General features: G+C 39.3%; 1 protein-coding gene across 6 annotated transcripts in view; it reads right to left on the bottom strand.

Annotated features, from left to right (window-relative positions):
• Positions 1-14,913, bottom strand: part of csde1 (cold shock domain containing E1, RNA-binding) — a 104,285-nt gene that overhangs the window by 53,037 nt on the left and 36,335 nt on the right. For 4 of the 6 annotated variants that reach the window (XM_080210166.1, XM_080210167.1, XM_080210168.1 and 1 more), the window contains 2 exons: positions 13,130-13,239; positions 7,578-7,676 (listed from right to left, as the gene is read on the bottom strand). In XM_080210166.1, coding sequence (XP_080066292.1) covers positions 7,578-7,676; positions 13,130-13,239 — 209 coding nt within the window. The remainder of the gene's footprint in view (positions 1-7,577; positions 7,677-13,129; positions 13,240-14,913) is intronic. The other 2 variants (XM_080210169.1, XM_080210171.1) reach the window with 1 other exon arrangement.

The following is a 14,913-nucleotide window of genomic DNA, read 5'->3' as shown; positions in this document are numbered from 1 at the left end:
CTGATGTTGGCCAGTTAATTTTATGACTTCTCCAATTAGATAATACAAGACTGCCACTGCTTCTCCAACCAGCAGGCAACAAACACCCTGTCACCGTGATTAAATTCTGCCCCAGTTTCTTCACCAAATCCCACCACAGCAAGAGAACTGAATGCATAATTTGTTGTGAAGTTACGGGTGCAAATGCATGCCAATCTTCAGTGCCACACAATGGCATTCCAACACACTGCAACCATATAAAATATGCTTTGATCGCCATGAAAATTTAAACCCTAATCCCTCAGACACTATGTTCGAATTAACTGCAAAGCATACATTTGCTAAATGTCTCATAAGGCTGACCACAAACACAGGAGAGCAAGAGTAACTGCCACAAACTATTTATTACTATTCAAGCATGCTTAAACATTATTCTCAATTAAATACATGCTGTATGGAAAAACTGATGGAGATGCCAGCGTTGGACTGGGATAAACACAGTAAGAAGTCTCACATCACTAGGTTAAAGTTCAACCACTAGTGGCATTTGCTACCAAACAAACCTGTTGGACTTTAACCTGGTGCTGTGAGACTTCTTACTGGAAAAATTGACGCAGCCCAGAGACTGAAAGCAGTTGTTTACAAACCAGCAGATTTAACAAACACCTACTTGCTATATAGCTGAGAACTAACACCTAACCCAAGAGGAGTATGTCACCCTATAAGCTGTAAAGAGGTACAATCTGCTCTTTAGCAATTTTTAGTGGTTGAATCAAAGTAACTGACACACTAAAATCAACAAGTTGTTCACTGTTTGATAAATAAACTAAGTAAACTAACAAAACTGAATAAAACATGATTCAAATGGAATGCTGTTCCAACAAATACACTTCCCACTCAAAAAATAGAATTTTAGACACTAAATTACAACTAGGTTTTGCATCTTCTGGAATATTCCAGGCCTTCTCTGTTGATTCTTCTTTGGTACATCTGCTATCTAGCTGAGCTAAGAGGTGGTTACTCTCCTTACTTGTTCCACTGCTCCCTTCCTTTTGTACTTGTGATGACATCAGTATCTCCCACAATAGGTCCTTGGTTGCCAAAACCATCAGATTTAAATTTAATAGGTTCTTGGTATCCAAGTGCCTAATTCAAATTGATTGTCTAAATTCAAGAAATTCAAAAGCCTGAAAGCTTGTTGCCTTGATAACACTGCTGCTTGGTCTTTTGATACAAATGTTTCATTTTGGGCACTCGTACACTTGAATTTTAACTGTCCGAGCACAGGAAAATTACCATCTATTAAAAGGGACCATGCAATGCTTTTTTCCTAGCATTTTACAATTTTAAAAACACTAATCTACAATTACTCAACTTCGCAATATTACTAAATACAGGTCATACCACTCATCACCACAACCAATTTGACAAACGTCAGGGTCATAGTGTCTTTTATTTCTTCATGTGAGCAGGGGCCATTAGCAAAGTCACCACTTATTTCCCACCCCAGTCCTCATGACAAAGACAGTAATACTAGTCCAAGTGCATTCTGGAATCAAAAGAGTCAAACCATCTCATGCTAAGCAATGTGCAAATGAGGATTAATGAATGATCTCAAAGAATTCTCTGGGGAAGTGTGATTATAACATGCAGAATTTCACATTTAAGTTCCGGGTGAGAAACTGAAGCCTAGTGTATTAAACTTAAAGGCAATTACAAGAATATAGAGAGAGAGAGAGAGAGAGAGAGAGAGAGAAAATTGGACTAGGAAAATAGGTTAAAGTAGAAAAGCAATGGCAAACATTCGAGGTAATTCATAGCTCTAAAAAGAAATTTCTCCACTGAGAATAAAAGACTCAACCCTTAGCTAACTTTGGAAGTTAAGAACTGTATCAAATGAAAAGACCTACAGTGGCTGAAAGTTTTAGAAACCAAAAGGATGACATATAATATAAGGGGGAATGAAAGGAAACAAATACAGAAACAGACAGTAAGATCTTCTACAAATGTACAAGGGAGTGAGCAGCTAAGTAAATGTTAGTCCCTTAGAAACAGACTAAGGAATTAATGAAAAACAAGGAAATGGCAAAGACTTTGATCAAGTATTTGTATCTGTCTTTAAGACAAAAAAACAAAAAGCATTCCAGGAATAGTTAGAAAAATCAAGAGGCTCAAGAGGCAAAAAATTAAAACAAAATCACCATCAGCTACAGAAAAGTAATGTGAATAAAGGCTGACAAGTTCCCTGGACCTGATGGTCTCCATCCAAGGGCCTGAAATGAAGTGGCTGCATTGGTTGCAATCTTCTAAAGTTTCTTACATTCTGGCAGATTTTAAAAGCACAAATATAACACCACTCTAATCAAGAAAGTAGACATAAAGAAGGAAACTCTAGGCCAGTTGGCCTAACACTTGTCATTAAAAAAAATGTTGAAAGATACAAAAAAAATTGAACGATACAAAATATAGGTAGGAAAGCAAATTGAGGGGAGGATACAAGATTCTGCAAATGGATGCAGATAGATTGAGAGTGGAAAACAAAATGGCAGGTGAAGTATAATATAGGGAAAACAGGAGGTAGCCTAATTTGGGTGGAAAAATTTAAATAGCAAGAGGCTGCAGAATGTTGCGAGAGAGAGAGATCTGGGTGTTCTCATACTCCAATCTCAATAGCACAACATGCAGGTACAGCAAAGGTAAATGGAGTACTCACCTTATTGAAAGGAGGTAGTAATATAACAGTTGCTACAATTGTACACGATATTGATGGGACTACACAAGTGTATAGTTTTGGTCTCCTTATTTGAGGATAGGGATGTATTTGCATTACAGGCATCTCAAAGCAAGTTCAGTGGACTGATTTCTGGGATTAAGGAGCTGTTTTAGGAGGAAAGGTTATGCATGTTGGGCCTATACTCATGCAAATTTTTGAAAGTTGATCAGATTGGGAGGGGATTTAGCAGGAGTAAATGTTGAGGTTCTTCCCCCTCATGGGGAAACCTTAACTAGGAAGCACAGTTTCAAAATAAGGAATGTCACATTTAAGTCTGCAATATGGAGGAGCTCCTTCTCCCAACGGGTTGTTAATTTTTGAAAAGCCCTAGACAGCAGTGGAGACCAAGTCACAGGTTTTTAATCTACAAGAGGAGTAGAATTCTTTGTGGCTGGGAGCAGGGGGGTGCTCGAAGTGGAATTACTGAATGGCAGAGCAGGTCCAAATGGCCTACTCCTGCTTCTGCGTTCTTATGAAGGTATTCCCCAGAATGCTGTTAAGTAGGGAATTCTAGGATTTTAACCTAGTGATGATGATGGCACAGTGATACATTTCCAAGATAGGAAGGTATCTGTCTGAGATGGTCCGATGTGGCTGCTGACCTAGTCTTTCAAGGCAGTCAGAGAATGCTGAAGGGGACACCTGATGACTTGCTGTAGAGCATGTTACTGAGACTACACACTGCAGCTGTTATGCACCTGATTAAGTAAGTGAATACTCAAGGTGATGGATGAAGTGCCAACCAAATGGCCTGCTTAACTCCAGATGGTATGAGCTTTGAATGTTGGAGCTCAAGTGGAGTGTATAGATGGTGGACAGGTTTTGGGAAGTCAGGAGGTGAGTTACCTGCCACAGAATTCCCAGTTTCTGACCTGCTCTTGTGACTGCAGTAGTTAAGTGACTTGCCCAGTTCAGTTTGAGCCTACGTGAGGTCCAAGTGAATTGAGGGGAAAGCTGTTAAGTGCAATGGGGAAGTGGTTAGACTCTTCTTGGTGGTGGTCTGGTACTTTTGAGGCACAAATGTTGCTTGCCATTTTATCAAACAAACCCTAAATGTGATTCACGTTTTGCTGCAAGCATGAATGGCTTCTTACCCAAAGAGGTGCAAGTGGAACCCAAAACTGAGCAATAACAGAACAGCACCATTTCCGACCATGTAGTGGAGGAAAGATCACAGATGAAGTAGCTAAAATAGTTGGGCCTGGCCACATTGGCCAAAGGAATTTCTGCAGTTATATCCTTGGGCTAAGGTGACGATCCTTGAACAAAAATCTTTGAACTCTCAGACTTCAATTTTACTATGCCAAAAAGTTGAATAGTGCCTCAATGTCAAAAGTAGTCACTCCTGAAATTCAGATCCTTTGCCCACATTTGAGCACAGACTGTAATGAAGTCTGGAGCAACGTGACACTGAGGGAACTCAAAATTCAGCAGTGAGCAAGTCACTGTTGTTTGAGTGTCCCTCAAGAGCATTGTTAACAAAACCTTCCAGTTTGCTAATAAAAGTAGGTTAATAGTGTGGCAATTGGCCAGACTGAATGTGTCCTGCTTTTTCTAAATGGGAAATACCTGGGCAATTTTCCATCTTGCCAAGTAGATGCCAGCATTACAGCCGTACTGGAAAAGCTTGGCCAGAGGCAAAGTTAGTTCCCGAGTACAAGTGTTCAGCAGTATACTGTGAAGGGCCATAATCTTCATTGTATCACTGCACTCAGCAATTGCTTGACATCACATGGAATTAACTGAATTGGCTGAAGATCCACATGTGATGGGGACGTCAGAAGGAGGGAGAGATTTATCATCTTTGAGATTTCTGGCAAAAGATAGTTGCAAAAGCTTCAGCTTCATTTGCACATTCAAATGCTCCATCAAGGATAGGGATATTCATGAAGCCTCCTCCAGTTAGCTATTTAATTGTCTGCCATACATGGCAGAATGTGGCAGGACTATGGAGCTTTGATCAGTGGGTTTTGGGACAGCGTGTTGCTCCATCAACAGTATTCTAGTTCTACTGTTTAAACACAGTCCTATGCTGTAGCTTCACCAGACTGCCACCTCTTTTTGGTGCACCAGGTACTGATCCCATAGCTCCCAATACAAGATACTTCAAATTCAGTATTATGGTATGATTCAGGCAAGCAGCTGGTTCTGAACTCCAATATCAATGTGGAGATTAAATAAAGCACTACATCCATGAAATGAGGAGACATTATAATCTGCTGCACAAACTCCATTGTTTGAATATGACAATCCTCAATGCCATCTCGATCATTTACAGGGTCAGGGAACTGGTCTGTAGCCTAGTCTGAATATAGTCTGTACAACCTGTGCCCATCTGTTCTAAAGAGGTTAAGTACTTAAAATTAATTGACTTTGCCCCCCCACCATCACCACACATGTTCACACGCCCAATACAGTCCTCACTTTAAAAACAAATTGAGGATGCTAGCCAAACCAAATCTGTACCCCTTAAATCATGTAAAAAGGCACGTAACATTCACACAACGGTCCAAGGAATGCATAAATATATCCTGCTCCAATCACAATCCTTATGAAACTAATGAAATGCTCCTTTTGAAAAGAGGTTTCCATTTGTTTACCTCTCCTGAAATTAAGTGCTAAAGTATCAAAGAAATTTGTGGTTAGAAATTTTAAATATGTAAAAAAGAAACATCACATGGGAGATGAAAATCAAAATGAACAAAGAAACACTACACTGGTGATATATTTACAGGAGCAGCAATACAGATCTATGCAGGGCATACTCATTTGGAAAAGGAATGAATTAAAAAATTCACTCTTAGGACTGCTACACTTCATGGTATGTGGAGGATAACACACAAGCTAGTTAATTAATTATTCGAAGACATGTCACAGCATCCATGGAAAAACAGCAAATCTCTATTACAAGAGTTCCAATGCAGTCAATTTTACTTGTTTGCAAAATGGTAACTAAATCCAATTGCTGAAGAGCCAACATTCTATTGCTGAAGTCCAACTAGTTGCCCATTTCTACCATGTGACTGATCAGGAAATTTAAGGGTCTAATATCAAAGCTACATTCACCAAATGCATTCGTTACACATTTCAGGTAATAAGTATGAGTCAACACAAATGTTTCTCCCCCAAATGAATTAAGTTTCAGTAACATGAACGACATCACCAGATTGTAGTTAGTTGTATCATTTACGCATCTCATCTAACTTGGAATCACAATGGCCAATGTATCAAAATTCAAGAAGAGTAATCAGATGCAGAGCATTATTTTTAAACCCGCCTACCCATTCACTCAAGATTCTGTACAAATTAAACAAAGGTAACATCTGATGAAAATCTTTGTGGCAAGTAAACCAATTTATCGTGGGAAGTAACCACAATATAAAAGAAAATCCTGTGATGACCATGTATAGAACTCAGTTTCAGGTTATGCAACTTGCATATTGCCGTCAGTTGAGACATTTTACAACGTGCTGCTGATATTTTTGTTCAAGCAAGTCACTGGACAACCTCTAGCTGAGATTAGCGTATGCAAAACACTGATCTACAGCAGACACAACCTTTGAATCATGTATAAAAATAAGCCATCATTAAGACACTCTACAATAACCCAGGCTGCCTTTATTCACAAGAGTCACTCAATCCATAGGATCAGAAGACAAATTAACATGCTCCAAGAAGTCAGGATTTGAAGTATACAGCATTAAGGTTTACAGAAGCCAGTCATTCACTCCGAACAACTGGCAATCTTTTCAAGTAAACCATTTTGAACTGGTTTCCCACTGGAAGCCCTTCCACATGAGTTGACAGCAAATTTGTCATCTGTCTTGCTCCTAAACAAATAGACAGGATTTAAAGTGGAATTATCTTTGGCCACAGAAGGTTCACTTCATGAAACCTTTTATGTAGCTTAAAAGGGGAAAAAAAAAGAAAAGTTTTGCTACAGCCTTGTCTTGTGTATGTCTTTAGGGACAGTTTAGGCCAGAAAAAACTGCCCAATAGCCCAAGGCAGAAGGCTTTTCAGCACAAAGAACAGAATACACATCACTGAGATAATAGCATTGCATGCTGTTAGGTCATGTGTCTTCTCAAGGTTAGGTGGCATCCAAGTGCATCTTCAGTATCCAGGAATGTCCATTTTGATTTTCGATGTACTGCTTATATTCAAAAACAAATACCTTTCCCTTAAAATCAGAAAAGTGTGACATCTTGGGAGTTTGACGTGATAAGGCTCCATCTGCAGGCAAAGATGCTGGAATCAATGCTGGTAAGGTTTTGTAAGAATCTATTTTTTTTCCCAAGGGCTGAAATAAGCATGTTTATTAAAACTTCAAAAGGTGGCAATCTTCCAAGTGTTTTAAAGAGCATGCACAACACACACTGAAGGAATGTAGCATAAAGCCACTGTTTCTGCAGTGGTAGAATCTAGTTGATAGCTCAAACACATTTGTACATTTCCATGCTTTTGTCAAACAAAACTAATTTTTCCTTCATTATGTACATTGTGAAACTTCAAATCTTTAAAAAAAAATCAAAGTTTAGAAAGAGCTAGGCTACTTAAAGCTTATTCCACATGGGAACATTTTCAAACACTACTCAACTGACAAAGAGCCCCAAATTAGCATATAGCAAGTCTAAAAGTAAAAGGACTAAGGTTACTGGGGCATGGAATTTCAATTGGGTGTGGAGGCTACCCACAAAATAGGAGCCATCTAAATTAAAACAAACAATCTGGCTGATGAATGCATGCACGCCTAAACTCAAGTGCCTTTATGGACAACCTACCTGAAGATCATTTATTACCTGGAAAGACAAAATCCAATCTTACCCCATTGCGTTCATAGCACACACTGCCTGAAGTCTGACCAGGAGATGAAGGTTTCAGCCCAGATTTGTTCTCAAGGTTAAGGGGAGCAGCACAGACAACCTGGACATACCATGACATAACAAAGAATAATGTCAGGAGGGTATATGAAGGCTTTCCAGGGGTTGAAAATGCCACTGATCAAGGCCCTAGGTCTCTATTTTTGGGTTTAGACCAGCAGAAAATATTCCTCCAATGTCTTATGAATTGGTTGAAGAACTGACCTTCTGTTATAGTACCAGATTTCTGCCACTGGGTATCCCATTCACACAACAGTATCTAGCAGCAGTAATTCGGTACTGAAACAGTAAATATCAGATGTGCAATGGCCTGACAACCTGAATATATTGGCATGCCTGTTTCCAAACCACTACAAAACTTTTCAACCCCTGATTTCCAGCTGATTTGTTGGCAAAAAGTGCTCTTTTACAGGTCAGTGGTTGCTAAGAAACGGTTTAGTTGTAGACACCAAATCAATAGTAAGAAATTTGCAGATACTCTTCTATTAAAGATAGCTTACTCACCATAAGGTATAGTTTCTTTCCTTCAATCATGAAAACAAGTTATCCTCCACATACCATGGGAAAAATAAGTGATACAATGGGATAGTCATTTGTCCCTTTTAAAAAGATTTACTGTGGATTATGCAATATCCCTTCCACACCCCCATATGTAGGAGAACCCCTTCTAATCCCCTCAAAAATCTATTAATTTCAAGGGGATAGTCATTACAGAGCAGGTCACACCTTTGAGCTTGTTGAAACTAGGAACATCAAAAAAGGAAAAACTAAAATTCAAGAATCCTGTTACTGAAGCGGGGGAAGGGGTGGGGTGGGCATGAGATGGGAAAGCAGCAAGAGACAAGGAATACACAAGGTACAACTTAAGTTATAAAAATTAGAACATACTTTCAACTCTTTCACAAATCATGTGTACCTCAATAAACAACAGGTAGAAATTTGTTCTTTTTTTTTTAAACAGCCTAATCTTTCAAACTAATATCCTCATTAGTGGTCAAATAACAATCTTGTGGTCCAACACTACTCCACAAGGATTTTCTCTTTGAAAAAAGGTAGAATGTTGTGAAGTCACCTGGAATTTAAACACCGTACTTCATAGGAATTTGAGTGTTAGCACAAACCCAGCTGCTCTCACATCTGAACAAAAAAATGTACCAATACGTATGGTTCACTCACCCAGTTGGCTGATACTCAAGCCACAAGAATGAAATTGTTCCATATCTAAAGAATAAACAGATCTAAAGCTACTCTATTCTGCCTCCATCATTTTAGTCAAGTAGATTACCTATTCAACGGAGTGCAGAGCTTGGATTATAATTCTTACGCATCACAATGGGAGTGTTCCATACCCTCTTGTAAACACTGTAGGCAACAAGGCCTTAAGGACTTGCACACATGACAAGCCTGTTAATCCCTTTATCACAAAGGACAAATCTTTCCTATTTACTTAGTGGTGGATGCCATACTCAGATTCATCTATAACTGTGGGCAAGAGTTCGCAAATTTGTCATTTTCTATAGCCAAAAAGGATAGAAAAATACAAAAATATTCCTCCCTTTTGAAAAAGCTAGTGTCTTACAAGCAGTAAGATCCAAGAATAAGTAGAATTAACCTGATTCTCTTTTCTTCACTTCAGCAACCTAAAGGTGAATTAGAACACAATCTCCTCAGCTGGATAAGCTGATGAAATAGAACATGCAGGGATTTTTCATTAAATGAGAAACTCTCTTCAATTTTTAGGGCACAGGACCAGATTTTGAAGGGCCCTTTGTGCAAATATATCTCATACTTGCATGTTTGGCAAGTCAGCACTAGTTTTTAAAGATTCACGGGGTGGGACACCATCGGCTAGGTCAGCTTTTACTGACCCTTCCCTAGTTCCCTTCGAGAAGGTAGTGAGCTCTTCTTGAACTGCTACAGTCAACAAATCCCATTGCAAAACATCCTGAAGGCATATTATCCCTTCCGATTTACCTAAAATTAAATCACTGTAGTGTTATCCCATTCACAAGACCAAGTAACTTTGCATCAAAGCTGAATATTTAGCAACCAATCATGTTAAGCAGATCAAAAATCATGTTCCTTTTCCTTGCCAGTTTTGCATGTGGGGGTTGTGTTGAATGTTAGGGACAATCTGTGGAGGTATTTGTATTAATAATGCCAAATATCTTTGCAGCTTTTCTACCACTGAAAATAATTTGGGGTTGATCCTAAGATTAAGTGCAATTCACTTGCAGTGGTCTCAAGTCAACATTATGGGACAACCAATATGGTTGCTGGTACTGCCCGCCTACTCAGTCTGAAAACAGGGCTTCCTTGAATCTGGAACTTCAATTTTAACTTCAAGTACCTTATATTTATTGACCACACAACATGTCCAAGTTTGCACACAAGACGACAGGGCAGTTTTCCTGGTTCTTTCATCATGTGTGGGGGCTCTAAGCAGCTATTCATAAATAAGTAAACCTCATTCCTTACTTTCTCCTCTCCATTTATAGTACAGGAGCAAAAGTTGACTAAAGTTGGGATAGAGGACAGGAGCCTAGGGAGAGAAAGGGCATTTGAGATCACAATACAACCCTCACGTGCATTCTGACAATCTCAAAATGAGAATTTATCAAGGTTTGCTGCTCTGACATTCGCTGATCAAACGATTGCCTGACATTTCCTCCACCCAGTAGGATTAATGACAGTCAGGATGATCATTCAATGAGGCAACCTACTATTATGTCCAGGCAAAAGTCTTTTTTGCAATCATAGTGCTTTAGTCTTAAGCAGGACTGCCCTGTTACAAAGGATAGCCTCTTTTACACTGGGCAAATTTTACAGTGGGAATTGGAGGGGAACAGCAGTAAAATGGGAAGGTAGGTCAAAGAATATCTGTATGAAGTAAAAAAATTGGTGCATCTGAAGGGCAATTCAATTAGAAAAATACATATTTTGTCCTTATTTTATTCTATGCATGCCTGTAGAACTGACAGGCCCAAATATCAGGTTTGTTTAGATTCTATTTCATATGTAAAGACTGTTTATTTTCACAGCATCCTCAATAAGTAAAACAGCATTTGTAATGTTCTAACCCAGTTGGGCCATGAATAAAAGCAATATGCCTATAACATAAAAGTATAGGCAAAATTGAGATAATTCCTAACATTTATGAAGCCCATCTGCAAAATCCTATAACATGACTAACAAACAAGTCTTCCCAAAGTACTAGCATGACACAGTCATGTACCTGAATGCTGTGGCAGAATTCCCAAGTTAGCAGGGTCCAAAAGTCCAGTGAGCAGCATTTGTTGATAAAGTTGATCAACTTCCAACTCCTCTTCTCCAAGCCTACCCCCATTTTCCTTACAAATTAAACAAGGAGTATGGAGCAGAAATACTGGGCTTGATACTGGTTGTCATGGAAGTAGCAATCATTGCTTTGGGGATGTCAGCTGCATAACCATGCTTCTCCTGAAGCATCGAGAGTTCTCTTGATCAGCCACCTAAAAGCAAGAGCTGTTTCCCAGAAGACATTTGAATTTCTATGTACACTTACCTGACAAGATCACCACTACTGAAATGAAAATGTACCAGTGCAGATTTTGAACCTGACAGGATTTATGTCAACATTTGACTACCACACTTGTGTTCTGTGCAGATGCTGTGTCTTCCATTTATTTTCATGGATTAGAACAGTTTCCTCTCTAAACAGTAAAGGACTGTAAATTCTGAGATTCCCAAATATTTTTAGATTCAGAAATCTGATTTAGGGCCAAGGTCATTGGTACAAGACTCAAAAGAACAAGTTGTAGCAATTAGGCAGCACCTGAGATTTTCCCAGAAGATTAAAGGACATGAGAAAACTAAAGTCAAGAAGTTCCATTGTGCTTACTCAAGAAGGAATGAATTAGAGAATGATATAGCACAATGAGTTTTGATTCAAATGCAGGAACAGATGCAGGATGTGTAAGCCTCTGGGAATGAGCAACTAAACAGAATGGTTCAGCGTAGCATTAAGTAGGTGCTTAATTCAGAGGTGAAAGAAATATCACAAGTAGGAAGGTGCTAGAAGAGCTTTGACAGCAATATTCAAAATTCACACGTTAGGAGACTACTTGGGACAAAGTAATGGTTGAAATGGAAAATGTTTCACGCATCCATCTTGAAGAATGCAAAATTAGTTCTATTAGCAAACAATGCAAGACAAGAATGTGAACAAAGAGGAATGATTGGAACCAAAGAGTAAATGGCTTGTGACTACAGCAAGTTGCCACTGAAGAGGCAAAATGACTTCAATATTCACTGAAACTTGTTTGCATTGAAAACAAATGAACAGACAGCACATATAGCACTGATGAGTAGAAACCATTTAGAGAACAGCTAAAAAGCTGCAGAAGAGAGGGAAGATACACTGAGTACAGGGAATCTGAGTTAATGGAAACAAAGATTCAGTAGATTGTCAATTCTGACTTTTTGATCAACTCAAGCTTGATCTCATCTATTTTAGCTTTTCACATAGTTGTAGCTTATATTGAAGTAGGTACTCCTTAAAAACACTGATACTCAAATTCACTATTTATCCCAGGGCAAAACAGAAGTGGGGAAAACCTTGAACTACAAGCATAATTTCACCAAAAACTAAATGGGCATATTAAACAGATTGGCCAAGAAAGGGAATGACATGCAATACAAGAAAAAAAGAATGCTAAATACCACCGCTACCACCATTGCTTATTAGTTGAACTGGAACATAGACTGATGTTATTGACACCTCTCATGTGCAAGAACCTGAATTTAAGTGCATTTGGGTCACTTCTGATGTCGTCATTTCAATATACAAGATTATCTTCTATATGCATACAGAACTTACTCAGCCATGAGGATTTTACAGCTTGGAAACAGCAGTAAAAACAGGCCATTCCTTTGTTTCAAAATGCATATTATGGACTCCATTAGGGCTACGTACATTTGAAATCCCAGTACTACAGAACATTAGAATCTCAAGATTGGATCAACAAGCCAAAGCCAGACAGTATGACTGCATGGGAGATGCAGACAAGATATTCTTTCAAAGGGGCAGGAATTCAAACCTCAACAGTCCATGTGAGATTTATTGATGTAAGGGGCTACCAATGGTATGTGGAGAACAAAGAATTTAAAGCAGCAACTTTCACCCCACCCCCCAGCTTTGAAAGTGTTAACATTTTGATTTGAAAAAGATCAGGCTTGTTGCATGCTTTCCTCATCATAAAACCCTCAAATTGATTTTAAAAACTGGTATGAAATGACCCTTTAAGAAAAACTATTGAAAAGGTGGTTAGATTTGTGTTGTAGATATTGCAATAACACAAGATTCAGGGTGTAGTTTTACAGAAAATTCACTGTAAACATTTTAAGGAGAAAATACTTACAATTACCATGTTATTATAAAATGGTTGGCTCATAAGTACATTTTAAAAATCTATGTAGAAAACAACAGATCAGTGTAGCAATTTAACTGATCCTTACCTGTCCAGTAATCCTTTCTTCAGGCAAAATTTCAGGCTTCACTTTTAGCAATTTCACAGCAATTGGTTTTCCAGTCCGTCTGTCAGATGACACTTCAAATTCCACATCATCTGCAGATCAATTCAAATCAGTTATTATCCAGCTTTTACTAGGTCTAATGTGCAAAAGTCTACACAGCGTAGAAATATGCACCAAAAAGACTCCCCATCAATGCAAATTCAGATAGCTTCATATCGAAACGCTCACTCAGCAAGACTGGGGTCACTATAACTTGACCAGAATCTTTTAAGGGTGAACTCCTCCCTCCACAAGTCACAAGTGCTTTAGCACAAGTCAGCACATCTACAAGAGGGATGGGGGTGCAGGTAGGGAGGAACAGCAACAACTTGTAAAACCACAGTATTGAATGCTGACTCAACTTTGCAACGACAACAATTTATTCTCCATCTGCACACACTGAAAACAGTTTGGGTGGTTAACAGCTTTATCATTCAAAAAAAGTCAAACTCTTCTAGAATTGAATGAAAAGGGGCAAAAGTCCATAAGTTGAACAGAATCTGCTTGCTGTGCAAAAAATACCCACTAAACATCAAACCAAACATGGCAACTGGACTAGAGATTTTGAGCCTACAAATTCAGAACATTTCCTTTTCACATTTAACAGACAGACTTGGTTACAGTTAGAGACTGGTCAGAAATTAAAATTAACAAATAGCATGGCTTAGATGTTTTAAATACAAGCACTGAACATCTTTCAAAGTGAACTTACTTTGTGCATTTATAATGTGAATTCTAACATTTGCATCAGTGGCAGAAACAGAAACTACAGTGTAACTAAGAACTGAACTGCTCAGCTGCACAGTTCATCCACTGAGCGAAGTTCACTCCATAAAGTTTGTATCTTGAGGTCTTGATGAGATGCAGCAGACAAGAGACATCCATCAGGGCTGTGTGCAGCAAACTGGATTTTCACTGGGCTCTTTTTTTTAATGAAAATGTAGCACAAATAGCTTATAAGTACATAATAGGAGGAGTAGGCCATCTAGCCCTTTGAGCCTGCCCCGCCATTCAATAAGATCATGGCTGATCGGAAGTGGATCATTTCCACTTTCCCACTCTCTCCCCATAACCCTTAATTCCCTCGTCTGTCAAAAACCTATCTACCCGTGGCTTAAATATTTTTAGCGAGGTAGCCTCCACCACTTCAACGGGCAGAGAATTCCAGAGATTCACCACCCTTTGAGTGAAGAAGTTCCTCCTCAACTCTGATCTAAACTGCACCCCCCCCCCCACTTATCTTGAGGCTGTGCCTTCTAGTCCTGCTATCCTTTCTAAGCAGGAAGAACCTCTCTACCTCTACCCTATCCATCCCTTTCATTATCTTGTACGTCTCTGTAAGATCCCCCCTCATCCTTCTAAACTCCGAGTACAGACCCAGTCTATTTAGTCTCTCTTCATAGTCCAACCCCCCTCACCTCCGGTAACAGCCTAGTGAACCTCCTCTGCACTCCCTCCAAGGCCAATACATCCCTGCGCAAGTGCGGCGACCAAAACTGCACACAGTACTCCAGCTGCAGCCTCACCAGTGCCCTGTACAGTTGCAAGATCTCCCTGCTTTTATATTCTATCCCCCTCGCTATAAAGGCCAGCATACCATTCGCCTTCTTGATCACCTGCTGCACCGGTAGACTGGGTTTTTGCTACTCGTGCACAAGGACCCCCAGGTCCCTCTGCACTGTGGCATGCTGCAGCTTTTCGCCCTTTAAATAGTAATCCCTCCTACT

This window comes from Carcharhinus amblyrhynchos, chromosome 22, assembly GCF_965287045.1.
Source record: "Carcharhinus amblyrhynchos chromosome 22, sCarAmb.v2.hapA, whole genome shotgun sequence".
NCBI lineage: Eukaryota > Metazoa > Chordata > Chondrichthyes > Carcharhiniformes > Carcharhinidae > Carcharhinus > Carcharhinus amblyrhynchos.
The sequence above is the reverse complement of the archived record's forward strand: the minus strand, read 5'-3'. Positions and strand labels throughout refer to the sequence as shown.